This window comes from Buteo buteo, chromosome 21 (assembly GCF_964188355.1).
Source record: "Buteo buteo chromosome 21, bButBut1.hap1.1, whole genome shotgun sequence".
Taxonomy (NCBI): Eukaryota; Metazoa; Chordata; class Aves; order Accipitriformes; family Accipitridae; genus Buteo; species Buteo buteo.
The window spans coordinates 21,166,200-21,179,304 of NC_134191.1; the positions used below are offsets into that span (position 1 = coordinate 21,166,200).

The 13,105-nt window shown below is 58.3% G+C and overlaps 1 protein-coding gene across 1 annotated transcript; it reads left to right on the plus strand.

The window, feature by feature from the left end:
- Positions 1-2,097: 2,097 nt before the first annotated feature.
- Positions 2,098-8,396, plus strand: LOC142042745 (uncharacterized). The gene is made up of 12 exons (XM_075052970.1): positions 2,098-2,628; positions 3,370-3,431; positions 3,885-4,038; positions 4,286-4,542; positions 4,935-5,020; positions 5,435-5,523; positions 5,609-5,735; positions 6,102-6,225; positions 6,672-6,800; positions 7,109-7,254; positions 7,542-7,667; positions 8,219-8,396. Exons 1-12 carry the CDS (start codon positions 2,286-2,288, stop codon positions 8,283-8,285), a joined length of 1,710 nt encoding a protein of 569 aa, XP_074909071.1. The 5' UTR covers positions 2,098-2,285; the 3' UTR covers positions 8,286-8,396.
- Positions 8,397-13,105: the final 4,709 nt, after the last annotated feature.

The following is a 13,105-nucleotide window of genomic DNA, read 5'->3' on the forward strand; positions in this document are numbered from 1 at the left end:
CCCCACCTCTGAGTGAGATGAAGGTGCTGATGCAGGGGCAAGCACCGAGCTTTCCCAGTGCCTGCCTCAGCGCTGGAGAGAGGACGGTCAAATCCTGCCTTGCCGTAGGGCCCCCCCAGGTCTCCCCGTCCCATCCCTGTCCCCATGCCCCCCCCACCCCCCCACCTTGCAGCAGGGACACCCGCCAGGCCACGTCCTGCCCGTAGGAGCTCTGCACCAGCCCCCAGCCTTACTCAAACTGGCAGCGCCGCAACCCCCCCGCCACTGCTCTGCAAACTGCCGCTCCAGCGCCTGCGTGGCAGTGGACAGGGGGGGTCAACAGGGGTCACAGGGGGTCGTGGGTGTTGAGATTGAGGGGGGATGGGGGTCACTGGGAGCACTGGGGGAGTACCGGAGGGGCACTGGGGGCACTGGGAGGGCACTGGGTGGCACCATATGGCAGCAGGGCGAGTACCGTGGGGTGATGATGGTGACAGTGACATGGTGACGGTGGCACGGTGACAGTGCCGCCATCCATCAGCAGGATGGGTACTGTGAGGTGGTGATGGTGACACACTGACACTGATGGTGTCCCCATTCCCAGAGGGCCCAGTACCACATGGTGGGGTCGGTGATATTGCGATGGTGACATGGTGACGGTGACACAGCGATGGTGCCAGAGGTGGTGACACAGTGCTGGTGATGGTGACACGGAGACATGGTGACTGTGACACAGTGATGGTGACAAGGGGACTGCTGCGTTAAAGCGTAACAAAGTTTGGCAGAAAATAAACCCCCGTGCATTCCAGCTTGTCCTCAGATATCAGAGGGGCTGGGGGCGGCCAGGCTTAGATTCTGAGTGATGCCCAATTCAGCACTCTAACTCCGGTCACGTTCGATATATTGAACTATCACGATTACAGATGCACTAATAGTGCACTGTCCTTTCAATTTAGTCACGTTCAACGAGCTATCACGGCTAGATTTTAATGAATAGTACAGTTTATTAAAGCAAGAGGAGTACAGGTTCTTTTGGATTGCCGGTGATACGTACACTGTCTGCAAAGCACGTGCAAATAATAATGCAGTCGACTACAAGCACACTAAATTATGGAAAAACTCTACAGAGATTTCTGGGTTTCCCGGGGAAGCACTCGGTATAACTGAGGGTCCGAATCTCACCCAGTAGGCATCTCATTGGGGGGGGCGGGGCGGGGAGGGGAAGAGAGGTTCAACCCCTCGACTGATCCCAGAAGTCAGCGATGTCCTCCCGACTTGTCTATGATGGTATCTTCCCCAGCATTCCTCCTCTCTTAAGCCCTTTTATACTATTTTCTTATTTTTAGGTGGAGCTTGAGTGACTCTAGTCATACATACCTTTATCATGATGGGTGTAAAATCTCCTCGCTTTACTTCTAAAGGTCTATGCTAGAGAAAATTCAGAGCGCATGCTCAGTGAGGGGTGGTTGCACCTTAGAGGCAGGTAGCTTTTGGGACAGAGGTGTGTTTTGCTATTATAATGAGATTATAATGAGCAAAGTTCCATGTCAGTGCTCCAGAGCTGGGCACTTATAAGTCAGAAGTAAGACAACAGCGTTGACAGAACCCCATTGCTTCACCTCCTTGCTCTAGTGGATTCAATGCAGGAACCTTCCATTCTTGTTCCTGTGGTTCCAGTTCCCCATCCCTGCGGTGATTTCGCAGAGCCTGGCCGCGGTGTCTCCGCTCTGCTCCGCCCTCCGTGTTGTTTCTCAGAGTCAGCACACCAAGCTCCCCTCGTGTTGCTGACGTCAAAGGTTGCAGATTATGTTGCTTAGGGAATTATTATGGAACAGATTCCTTGCATATCCACTGTATTCCACCCTGGCGGTTCGCCTTCCCGTAAGAGAGGCGGGGGGACATGTCAGTAAGTCACCTCCAGCAATTCTTCCACACTGGGCCGGCATTCTTCTGAAGTTACCTCGTTCTCTCGGAATGGTTTCCTTGGTCGTCTTCATTCTGCTCGCATCTGCCACTTTCAGCTAGTTCTGGGTTAGCAGCATTAGCTTTATCAAAAAGTTGACTCTGGCTCAGCTCTTGCGGCCTGAGGCTTCAACTCCTTTAGCTTCTAGTGCTAAGCCAGGCTATTCATCCTAACAATTCCCAGCACAGGTAACGGCAAGCTCTGCCGGAGCAACTCGGAGAGAACGGGGATGACTGCTTCCCAGGACGAGAAGGGAAATCCATCTCCTCTCTCCCCAGCTGCGCCGGCTCCCTGCTGGCGTCATAATGCACCTTCAAACGATGCGGGCTGATGTCACAGGGGGATGCCCCGCATCCCAGGGAGGTCTCCCCAGCGCTGCCGTCACTTCCCGGCGAGGCTTGGGCGCTGCTGGGCACTGCTCAGGGGCTCCCCACTGCTGCGCTTCGGAGCTGCTCCACAGCCAGGAGCGGGATCGGGAGGCAGCGGGGCTGCGCTGGGGGCACCCGTTGTGACCCGCAGAGGAGCAGGGGCACGTCGGAGAGGAGTTTTGGGCGAGGAGCTGCGAAGAGCATCCCTTTCCCTGAGCGGAGGGCAAGCGGCAGGCGCGATGGAGGGCTGCTGCACCGTGGCCGTCAGCTTGGAGCTCAGCAGCTTGTTCCCCACGCTCCTGCAGCTCTCCACCAAGGGTAAGGGGTTTGGGAATTCCTTCCCGAGGGGTCGCAGCGGGGCTGGCCTCTGGAAAAAGCTGCAGCTGCCGGGCTGTGGGGGTGACTGGACAGGGCTGGGGGCTGCTGCGAGAGCCCTGCCTGGGGGTCCCACTGGACTCGGGGGACGATGTGGCAACCAGGTCTTGGTGCTGCCCGGAGCCCCGAGGCTCCCATGGGAATGGCTCCGTCCCCTTGCGAGGGGGGCCATCCAGGGCCAGCTTTCCCTGGAAGCTGGCCCCTCGTGGGGTTCCGGCTCTGGGATGAAAAGGGCTTCTGTGTCCCGGGGGCTGGGGGGGACAGCTACACCTCCCACAAGGCTCTCGCGAGCCGGCTGGAAATGCCTGTGCTGTAAGTCAGCCCTTTCCCTTGAAGAAAGTCTCCTTTGGGAGAACCTCTCGTCCTCCCCGTGGGACCCCCTTGTGCCACCAGGCTGGCAGATCACGTCCTGGGCTCTGGGGTGCCAAGGCTTTCTGGGGGTTAGATGGCCACAGCCCCGGTCCTGAGCCCTTCCCACATCCCCATTTGTACCCCAGCCCTGCCCCGGGAGCAGAGTAAGGCTGGCAGTTGGAAATCGGGGCACAGCCCAGCTCCGCAGCCGTGGCCGCGTTTGTCTGGGCTGTTTGCGGACGCCGGCATCTGTCAACCCCTGGGCGAGGAGCTTGCCGAGAGGCTGTGAGCTGGCTGGCCTGGAGCCCAACACCTCTTTCCTTTGCTTTCCAGAGGTTGTGGCTATTTGGGATGCTGTGTCTGCGTACATCCTGGGACAGCTGAAGCAGGACAAGGTGGGCTGGCGTCTTGCTCCCCCTTTGCCCCGGAGGGCCTGGGCCCCGGGAAGCGAGCCCTCCCTCAGCATCGTGGCGGCACACCGAGACAAGCCCGTGTGCCCAGAGCTGCTTCTTGGTCAACCGGGAGAGAAACCAAGTCCAGATCTAGTCTGAGAAAGCATTCAGCACACGATAGGGCTTCACCCTTCGCTGTGGTCAGAGCGGAGAGGCCGAGCAGAGAGGCAGGCGATTATGCTGGTGCCATGCCAAGGATAATCCCTGGGAATCAGTCCCAGGGGTATTCCCTCCCTGGGCTGGAATTGCCTGGGATCTTCTCTAGCCAAGGGATGTCAGCGAATATTTTGAGGCAGGCAAGAAAACAAATGGAGAACACGGGCCTTTTCCTAAGCTTTCACTTTTCCCATCTCTGAAGTACTCGCTCATCAGCCTTTTTGTCTTTTTCCTGGGCAGGGTGTCCTGGTCGCAGGACTCGGGACCTTCGCTATGCTCCAAGAGCAATTCCAGGGCAAAGAAGAGGTGTACGTGGTTCGAAGACCCGTCTTCCGACTGGAGCTTGATGTGTTGTGTGTGCAGGAGCTCGCGTTCCCCACAGTGGTTATCCCTGGTGAGAAAGCAGCGGCCACCCTCCGCTTTCCCCCTCCATGTCTGGGGGGGGACCGTGTGCTCTCGGCTCTTTGGGAAGGGCTGGGAGAAGTAGAGAACTGCCTCTAAAGGTCAGGGGGTGGCTTGAGCTCCCCGCAAACTAACTGCTCCCCTGTTTCTAAGAGCGCCCTTCCCTCTGGCATTTTGTTATGAATCTTATGTGGAAATTTGGCCTGCTGTGACAGTGACCACGTTCCTCCTCCTCGCAGGCAATGTCAAGATCGAGCCGCTGAACTACAAGCGGCTGTCGCGAGCCACCTCCTTCCCACAGCACGTGGTGAAGGACTGCGTGCAAGAGACCATCCTCTTGTACTCTTCCCAACTGAAGAACGGGCAGCGCCTCTCCTTCGCCTTCAAGGGCATTGGTGTTCTGTCCTGCAAAGACGACCTCCTGTGCATGCGGTTCTATTCTGACTGCGTCACAGGGCTGGAGAGGAAGGCCAGCCGGATTGCGCTGCTTCACACTGTAAGTCGCTCGAGGTTTTGAGGGCTGCTTCCGTGTCTTTGGGAAGCCTAAGGAAGGGTGAGCAACCCGGTCGCCGTTGGCCAGCCTGGACGTGGCAGGACAGTCAAACACCTTTCCCCGTGCTTGCCCCCGCTGACTTCTCCATTAGCAAAGAAAGTTTCTCCTGGGTCCTTGCCCTACAAAAAGCCCAGCGGTGTTATTGCGCGGGCGGTCTCAGTGTTGGCTGTGCAGCTTCTCCAGAGCAGAGCAAGGGCTAACGCTGATGGAGGAGGATTTGGCAGAGAGGTTTGGAGAAGCGGCTTGCTTTTGGAGCGGGAGACAGGTCTGCTTCCTTTGGGAGCCAAGAGGAAACTGCCTTGGAAACCTTCTAACAGCTCTGTGTCGCTTTGCAGAGGCTGTGGATGCCAGGGGCAGCTGTCTCCGGTGGAGCGACCGCCGCTCAGGAGGTGCAGGCTGCTCCTGCCCACGCGTTCCCGAGGTGAGTGCTTTTCCTCTGCAGCCCTTGACCGGCCGAGCGGGCGGCTTCCCAGCTCCTGCTCAGGAGCACGCGTTGTCAGGGCTCGACATTCGGCATCGAGTCACGGATCAATCGTGAAGCGACTGGTTTCTGGTTAACTAATGCTGAGCTGGCACTATGCGTGTATTCTCCTGGAGTGACCTGGCATCGTGATCGTGTTTCTCACGCCCAGCCTGTTGCCATTGCCATCAGCGAGAACCAACTGCACATGGTGAGGCAGCGTTGGGTTGGGGGAGATTGCCGCTAAAACCTGTGCAGGGCCACAAAGGAAAAGGGATGCGACGCCTCCACGGCAGTCGGGAGGATTAGTGCCGGCAAGCTGCAGAGGGTAGGAGGTCACCGGTCTTCAAGCCTGTGTCATCATTCGCGTTCCAGGTTTCAGTTCCTGGTGATCGGCAGACCGGCGTCCGAGGCTTTCTCCGCCTGGCACAAGAAGGTTGCAGAAAAGCACAGGGTCAGAAGAGGTACGGGAAGGGGTCCCTGCTGTCCAGAGCCCGGTTCAAACGCACTCCCCACGGGGCTGCTCTGAAGAGCTTCCTCCTTTCCCAGGTACAGAGGGAAGCCAGGCGCCTGACAAGCTGCTGCAGAGGCGGGTGAAGTATTCCCTCCCCGCGCTGCCAAACCAGGGGCCGGGCACCAGGCAGCAAGACACGGAGAAGAAGAAGCCTTCTGCCAGGTGAGACCCTTGTGGGAAGGGATGAAAGGGACCCTTGCGCCCACGTAGGAGAGACGTCCCCTTTGGAAACTCCGGCTGTAGGGACTCGGGAAGGTCCCTGGCACGTGCCCCACGGTTTTTACGAGCTTGTTTGCCCCATCACAGGCCCCTTAGTGGGGAAGGCAGCGGAGGTTGAGCGCACCCCACGTTACTTTGCTTGCTCCTACAGCAGACCTGAGGTGCAGTCCTCTCCCATCCATCTGATGGGAAACGGTCCCACCTCCACCGCTTCTTCTGCCAGCCTGGGGAGCTTTGATAGCAGACGGAGAGCATGGGGCACCCACCTGCCCCACGCTCACGCCGCCTCCTCCTGGTGTCTCTTTGCAGTCTGCTCCCACCATGTCCAGGCAGCTCCCCCAGGACGAAGGAGGCAAGCAGGCAGGAGCCAGCTCCTCCAGCCAGGCCCACCGCTGCGCTCCCGTCTTCTGAAGGCTGCAGGAGAGCGCTGCAGGTACGTGCTCTGCCTTGCTGTAACTACCGTGCTGTTCGAGACTCGGCAAAAGCCTCTTTGGGCAGAGAGCCGTCCTGAAAGGCTCCCTTGGCGTGCGTTCATCGTCACCTCCTTCAGATCTTCTTCAGGAAAAGGGAGGTGCTGCACGCCCTTCCCGCCTGCTGTTGCCCCCGCGTTGTCATGAAACACTTTTTCTTCGGGCCAGGGGCTATGGAGAACGTACAAGTCCTTTCTAGGTCGTTGACAGTGGAGGTCTTTGGTCACTCCGCTGTGTTTGCCGTGAGTTGAGGAGCCTGGCGTGACTCCACGGCCCCCGATCTGTTAGGGGCAAAGCGCTGCCGACCGACCGGCTGAGGCAAGGGGCACCAACACGGGTCAGACCCGAAGGAAGCCCCGCCGGGAGCTGAGACTAATCCTGCCTGCTGCTGCGCTTCTGTCCCCTCCAGGAGGTCTGGAAGCTGTCTGCAGAGTGGGAGCGAGTGAAGACCCGGTGGGAAGAGCGGCGACAGCAAGCAAAGGCAGAATGGGCGGCGTGGGAGGCCTGGTCTGCAGGGGAGGAGCGACAACCGCCCCAGGTACGGGGCAGCGATTGACACCGCTGAGAGCAGCAGCGGCCCTCTCCGTCGGGGCGGCAGGTCTCCAGGGGGGTGGGAGCGGGACTGACACCCAGCCGCAGGGCAGGGGTTTGCCCGCTCATCTGGGTGAGGGAGAGATTGGCAGCAGGACCCGAGGGGCAAAAGCAGCCGTCAGCCGTGATGACGGGCACGCTGGTGCTGAGCCTCCCGGCCCCCAGGTCCCGCTGCAGGCTCCTTTCGAGAGGTCCTCTGGGAAACGGCGCCTCTGTTTGCCGTCTGGTTTGCTGAGAGCGTCTCCTCCTCGGCAGGTGCTCGGCACTGAAGGCATTCGGGCTCCCCACCCTCCAGCCCAGCCCAGGAGAAAGGAGGTCGGCGGGAGGTGGCGGAAGGCTGAAAACCCTCTCCCAGCAGAGGAGATGGCAGCAGCCGCCCAGCTGCAGAGACTCCAGCCTGAGTAAGTGTGCGCCGGCTCCGGCCGCAGCCTGGGGGCACTCGAGCGGCCGTGACCCCGCAGGGATGTCCGCGTCCCCCGTGCCTGCGTCCTGGGGTTGCGTAGGACACCTTCCGATGCCTCCTAACGCGGGGATGACCTGGGTTACCCCCGCAGCTAAGACCCAAAGCTCACCGCAGGGTGGAAGGCTGAGTACACGCGGCACCGGGTGGGTGCAGGGGCTGTGCGAGGGCAGAGGCAGGCGGGGTCTCCGGCAGAGGCTGAGGGATGACGTTCCCCTGTTGTTGCAGCCACCTTTCGCCACGAGCGGCCCAGGTCCTCAGGAGGCTGGAGCCGCATCAGGAACGGAGGACCATCTTCAGGCACGTCACTGAGAACAAGCGGCGGAAGCTGGAGCAGCAGAGGCAGCTCCCCTGGTAACTATCTCCAAAGAGGGATGGTGCTTCCCCGGCTGCGAGGCCCGTCCCTCCACCGAGGGCAGCCCTGGGGGAAAGAGGGCATTTCTCTGACACCCCTGGTGAGACGGAAGCAGGTTCTGGAGGCTGGCTTTGGGCTGGACCTCCCTGGCAGCCAAGGGGGCTGCCTGGGCACCTAGAATTGGCTTTCCATGTGGGACGTGAAAGTCCTGGCTGAAGACAGAGGGATCCCTCCGATGGCCGCCTCTCCCCGTTCCAAACCAGAGAGCACGTCCTTCCCTCGCAGAGTCCTGCCCCAAGACACCTTGCCCCGAGGGGGACGCCTGTACGGGACCCCCAAGGTCTCTGCCCCACTCGACTCAGCCCCAGGCTCATCAGCTGCACCTGGGACCTTCTCAGGGCCTTGGGCATCAGGGGCCTCCCCCTCTTCATAGGCAACTGGAGGCTTCGTCGCAAGCAGATCCCATCACCGGTGGCCTGAGCGACGCCTGCAGGATTTCTCTGCCTTCTCCCTGTCCATACGCTCACAGGCTTTCTTTCTTCCTCCCTAGCACGCGATGCTGGTACCGCAGCGGAGGAGAAGGTGCCGGAGGCGGCAGCTGTAGCAGTGGCTGTTAGCAAAAAGGGGCTGGGAGGCTTCTCAGCTTCTCAGATCCACCTAAAAATACAAAATAAAGGGCTCTGGGGCTGTTCCCAGCTGGACTGACTGGTCTGTGCCTGGTGATGGTCTAAAGGGGTTACACCCCCCCCGTGCGTGATCCCAGAACGGCTCGTAGGGGCAGGAGGGAGTAAAGTCCACGCATACCCCACAGCGCAAACACGTGCAGCCCCTCTGCCGCACATCCCAACACGGAGGTAGCACGACGGAGGAGGCTCTCGCCCCCTTCCCGGGGAAACCAGTACAGCTGGTGCTTCCCTGAAGTGCCCGCACGCTCCCGCACGCAGCGTGGAGAACCACTCGCAGGGCCAGAATCTGCGTGGGATTACAGGGCTGTGACCACGCTGTGACCACGGAGGTGTGGTGGGTAGACGGTGTTACCAATTGGTCACTGATTTGTTCTTAGTTAGAATTAATCATATTTAATTTTAATATTTTAGCAAAATCATATGTATGTTGTATTTTATACATTTAACCCCAACCAGTACCTGCTGTGAAATCCCCTGTATAGCCCTGTACCAAGGCCGGAGAAATTGGCTAAGATCATCTAGTAGGAACATTTAGGACTTAGATAACAAGATAAAAGAAAATTAAAATCTGATTATAAAAGAGTTTGGTTTGACTAAAAAGTAGAAGATTGTGAAGCATAAGTATGGGAGTGTTGAGTTTGAAGTGTAGCCTTAGAAACTTAGGAGCTTAGGAACTGTATAATGTGTAACCATAAGAATTTAAGTATTGTTCCAAATCATTTAACCACAGAAGTTTTGACAAAGATTGGTAGTCTTGTAGTGTTTGTTTTAAAGGCTAAGGAAACCGTTATGGACGCCAGCTTGCTGCTTGGAAACACCTGAGAGGTCAAGAAGCGGACGAGTGAGGAAGACTACGAAAGACCACCAGAGGACTCTAGAAGACCACCAGAGACCTTTAGTGCGCCTGCGTGATGGACGTTAACATATGCAAATGATTTCCTGGAAATCTGATGAATATGCAAATGACGTCTTTGTAATCTTATGAATATGCATAAGTGAGTTCAATATAAGGTGTATTGTTTTGGTTACAGGTGTGCGTGGTTTGTGAGAGGACTCGCCCGCGCACCCGGCCGTCAATAAAGAAGTGTCTGCTTATCTACACTAAATTGGCGTTGATAAGTTTTTATTCCGAGATTTCGGTAACAACGGCACCGTGGGAGGGCTGCGGTGGAGGGACACGGGCTCATGGGGAAGGACCGGCCGGGAAGGCAAGGAGGTGGACTTGCCTCCTGCTTGGGGTGGGACAGGAGCCAGCCTGTGGGTCCAGGTCAGCAGACAGACCAAGGTGGCTGGAGTGTTAGCAGGGATCTGCTAGAGACCTCCTGTTCAGGAGGAAGAGGTAGGCGAGGTCTTCTTCAAACAAGTAAAGCAGGAAGCCTCACGTTCACAGGCCCTGGTCCTGAACCTGAACCACCCTGGTACCTGCTGGAAGGATGGTCCAGCAGGGCTCAGGCAATCTAAGAGGCTTCTAGAGTGCAGTTCCTGGCATGTGATGGAGGAACCCAGAAAGAGATGGAGGAACCCAGAAGGAGAGGTGCTTTGCTGGACCTGGTGCTGCTGATGGAGGAACCCAGAGGAGAGGGAGGAACCCAGAAGGAGAGGTGCTCTGTTTAACCTGGTGCTGGTGATGGAGGAACCCAGAAAGAGAGGGAGGAACCCAATAGGAGATGGAGGAACCCAGAAGGAGAGGTGCTCTGCTGGACGTGGTGCTGGTGATGGAGGAACCCAGAAGGAGAGGGAGGAACCCAGAAGGAGAGGCAGGAATCCAGAAGGAGAGGTGCTCTGCTGGACGTGGTGCTGGTGATGGAGGAACCCAGAAGGAGATGGAGGAACCTAGAGGAGAGGGAGGAACCCAGAAGGAGAGGTGCTCTGCTGGACCTGGTGCTGGTGATGGAGGAACCCAGAAGGAGATGGAGGAACCCAAAGGACAGGCAGGAATCTAGAAGGAAAGGTACTCTGCTGGACGTGGTGCTGGTGATGGAGGAACCCAGAAGGAGAGGTGCTCTGTTTAACCTGGTGCTGGTGATGGAGGAACCCAGAAGGAGAGGCAGGAACCCAGAAGGAGAGGTGCTCTGCTGGACCTGGTGCTGGTGATGGAGGAACCCAGAAGGAGAGGGAGGAACCTAGAGGAGAGGGAGGAACCCAGAAGGAGAGGTGCTCTGCTGGACGTGGTGCTGGTGATGCAGGAACCCAGAAGGATAGGGAGGAACCCAGAAGGAGAGGGAGGAACCCAAAGGAGAGGCAGGAATCTAGAAGGAAAGGTGCTCTGCTGGACGTGGTGCTGGTGATGGAGGAACCCAGAAGGAGAGGTGCTTTGCTGGACCTGGTGCTGCTGATGGAGGAACCCAGAAGGAGAGGGAGGAACCCAGAAGGAGAGGTGCTCTGTTTAACCTGGTGCTGGTGATGGAGGAACCCAGAAAGAGAGGGAGGAACCCAATAGGAGATGGAGGAACCCAGAAGGAGAGGTGCTCTGCTGGACCTGGTGCTGCTGATGGAGGAACCCAGAGGAGAGGGAGGAACCCAGAGGAGATGGAGGAACCCAGAAGGAGAGGTGCTCTGTTTAACCTGGTGCTGGTGATGGAGGAACCCAGAAAGAGAGGGAGGAACCCAATAGGAGATGGAGGAACCCAAAGGAGAGGCAGGAATCTAGAAGGAAAGGTGCTCTGCTGGACGTGGTGCTGGTGATGGAGGAACCCAGAAGGAGAGGGAGGAACCCAGAAGGAGAGGCAGGAACCCAGTCGGAGATGGAAGAAGCCAGAGGAGAGGGAGGAACCCAATCGGAGATGGAGGAACCCAGGAGAGGTGCTGTGCTGGACCTGGCGCTGGTGAACAAGGAGGAACTGGTTGGGGATTTGAAAGTCGGCAGCAGCCTTGGCTGCAGTGACCCTGAGGTGGTGGAGCTGAGGATGCCGAGGGGAGGGAGCAGGGCGAAAAGCCAAGGCCACAGCCCTGGCTTCCAGGAGAGCGGACCGGGCCCAGCCTTGGGAACCAGCTGGTGGCAACAAGGAGACCTAACAAGGCGGGGGAAGAGCGGGCTGGGGAAGGCACGGCCCTAGTTCTGGCTGGGCTCCGGGACAGCATTCCCAGAAAAAGTCAGGGACATCCCTCCGGGGATCCATCCGTCCACCTTCGCCAGCGGCGGGGGGCAGCTCTGTGAGGAGAGGCCTCGGCTGCCCCTGCCGGCCTGGCAACAGCTGCGCCATTGGCCACGGCTGAGCCAATCAGCGGAGCCGGAGGCGGGCTGTCAGTCACAGCTAGAGGGGGCGGGAGGCTGAGCGGCCTGAGGAGAAATGGAGGAGAGATGGGGTGGGGGCAGCCGGGGCGAGGAGGGGGATAGGGATGGGGATGGGGATAGGGATGGGGATAAGACCAGGGGCAGGGGCAGGTATCTCCCAGCGTGGACGGGGCTGGGGGGACCTGGATTCCTCACGGCCCACGGGCCCTTCCGTGGTCGCCAGCCCTGGGCCCGAGCGCTCAGCCCCAGGGACAACCCCACAACCAAGGTCGGAGCGGTTCCTGCGGCTGCCCCGAGGGTCGCCAGCCCCCAGTCAGCCCTGAGCACCTGAGCTGGGGTGAGGTGGAAGAGACTGGAAAACAGCTGATGGAGAGGAGGCGATGGCAGCAGGTACAGGGCCTGTGGCGCCTGGGATTAACTGAGACTGTTACCGTTAAGTCGGCCCTTCAGAAATTCTCTAAGGCTCAATTTTGGAGTGTTAGAAAGCAGGCGTTCTTTATTGCAGCGCGGGATGGACGGGAGGATCATTCCGCCTACCTGACAGTTCCTGGTGCCGGAAGGTCAGTGCTGTATCCCCACCTCTGAGTGAGATGAAGGTGCTGATGCAGGGGCAAGCACCGAGCTTTCCCAATGCCTGCCTCAGCGCTGGAGAGAGGACAGATGCAGGGAGAAACTCCCCAAAGCGGCACCACAGAGGTATTCCTAAACCTCGCTAACTGCGAGCCCCCAGCAGCAAATTCTGCTGACTAACACCGGGCCCGACTCACCCTCCCTAGGAGGAAGACCGTAGATTAAGGGATGCCTGGAAAATAGGACACGAAAAAGAAGTTCCAGGTGTTCAAAGCTACCTTCATATTATTAGGTCAGCCCAACAGTATAAGAACACAAGGCTGCCAGATTAAACCCAGGAATCACATCAGTTTTTCCCTCGTTGCATGTTTCTGCCGTGCAGACCTCGTCAAGGTCTGGCCCTGCCAGCTGGACGTCCCCAGCTCCCCGTCAGCCGTATGATGCAACAGCCCATACGACAGGCGCCCGGAGCTCACGTCTTCCCAGTCACAGCAGGCAAGAGCAGAAGGACAAAGCGCTGCCACCAAGTTCTCTTTTGGACCCTCTGTACCTCCTTTCCTTCCTCTTTGTTGGCAGGAAAGCCCATCGGGTCTCCCAGCTTCCCCTGCCTTCCTCAGAGAGGACAGCTGCTCCCTACTGTAATGAAGCAACTCGCATGCTGCATCAAGGCCTGTCAGGAAGGCGCTCAATGCACACACCGTAAGACCACCTCTAGTTTGCCTGAAGAGCAGAGGGTGGTTCACATCTGTACAGCCAGCCCAGGGGATTCTCTTTGCGCTTTGGTCACCGTTATTCTTTGATTCAGCCTTCCAGCTCTGCGCCAACTTCCGCGGAGCTGATCAGCCGTCACTCTGCAACCACATCTCTTCTCCTTCCTGCACTAGAAAGGTACTTGCTGGTCTCCAACGGGAGGGAAGTCCTTTTGGATGACTGACATTTCCCAGGC

Excerpts from the sequence above, each read along its gene's own strand:
- LOC142042745 (XM_075052970.1), top strand. The coding sequence starts at position 2,286 with ATGCCCCGCATCCCAGGGAGGTCTCCCCAGCGCTGCCGTCACTTCCCG. Across the intron at positions 5,021-5,434 it reads CCTGCCCACGCGTTCCCGAG|GTTTCAGTTCCTGGTGATCG; the intron begins GTGAGTGCTTTT and ends TTCGCGTTCCAG. Across the intron at positions 7,668-8,218 it reads CAGCAGAGGCAGCTCCCCTG|CACGCGATGCTGGTACCGCA; the intron begins GTAACTATCTCC and ends CTTCCTCCCTAG.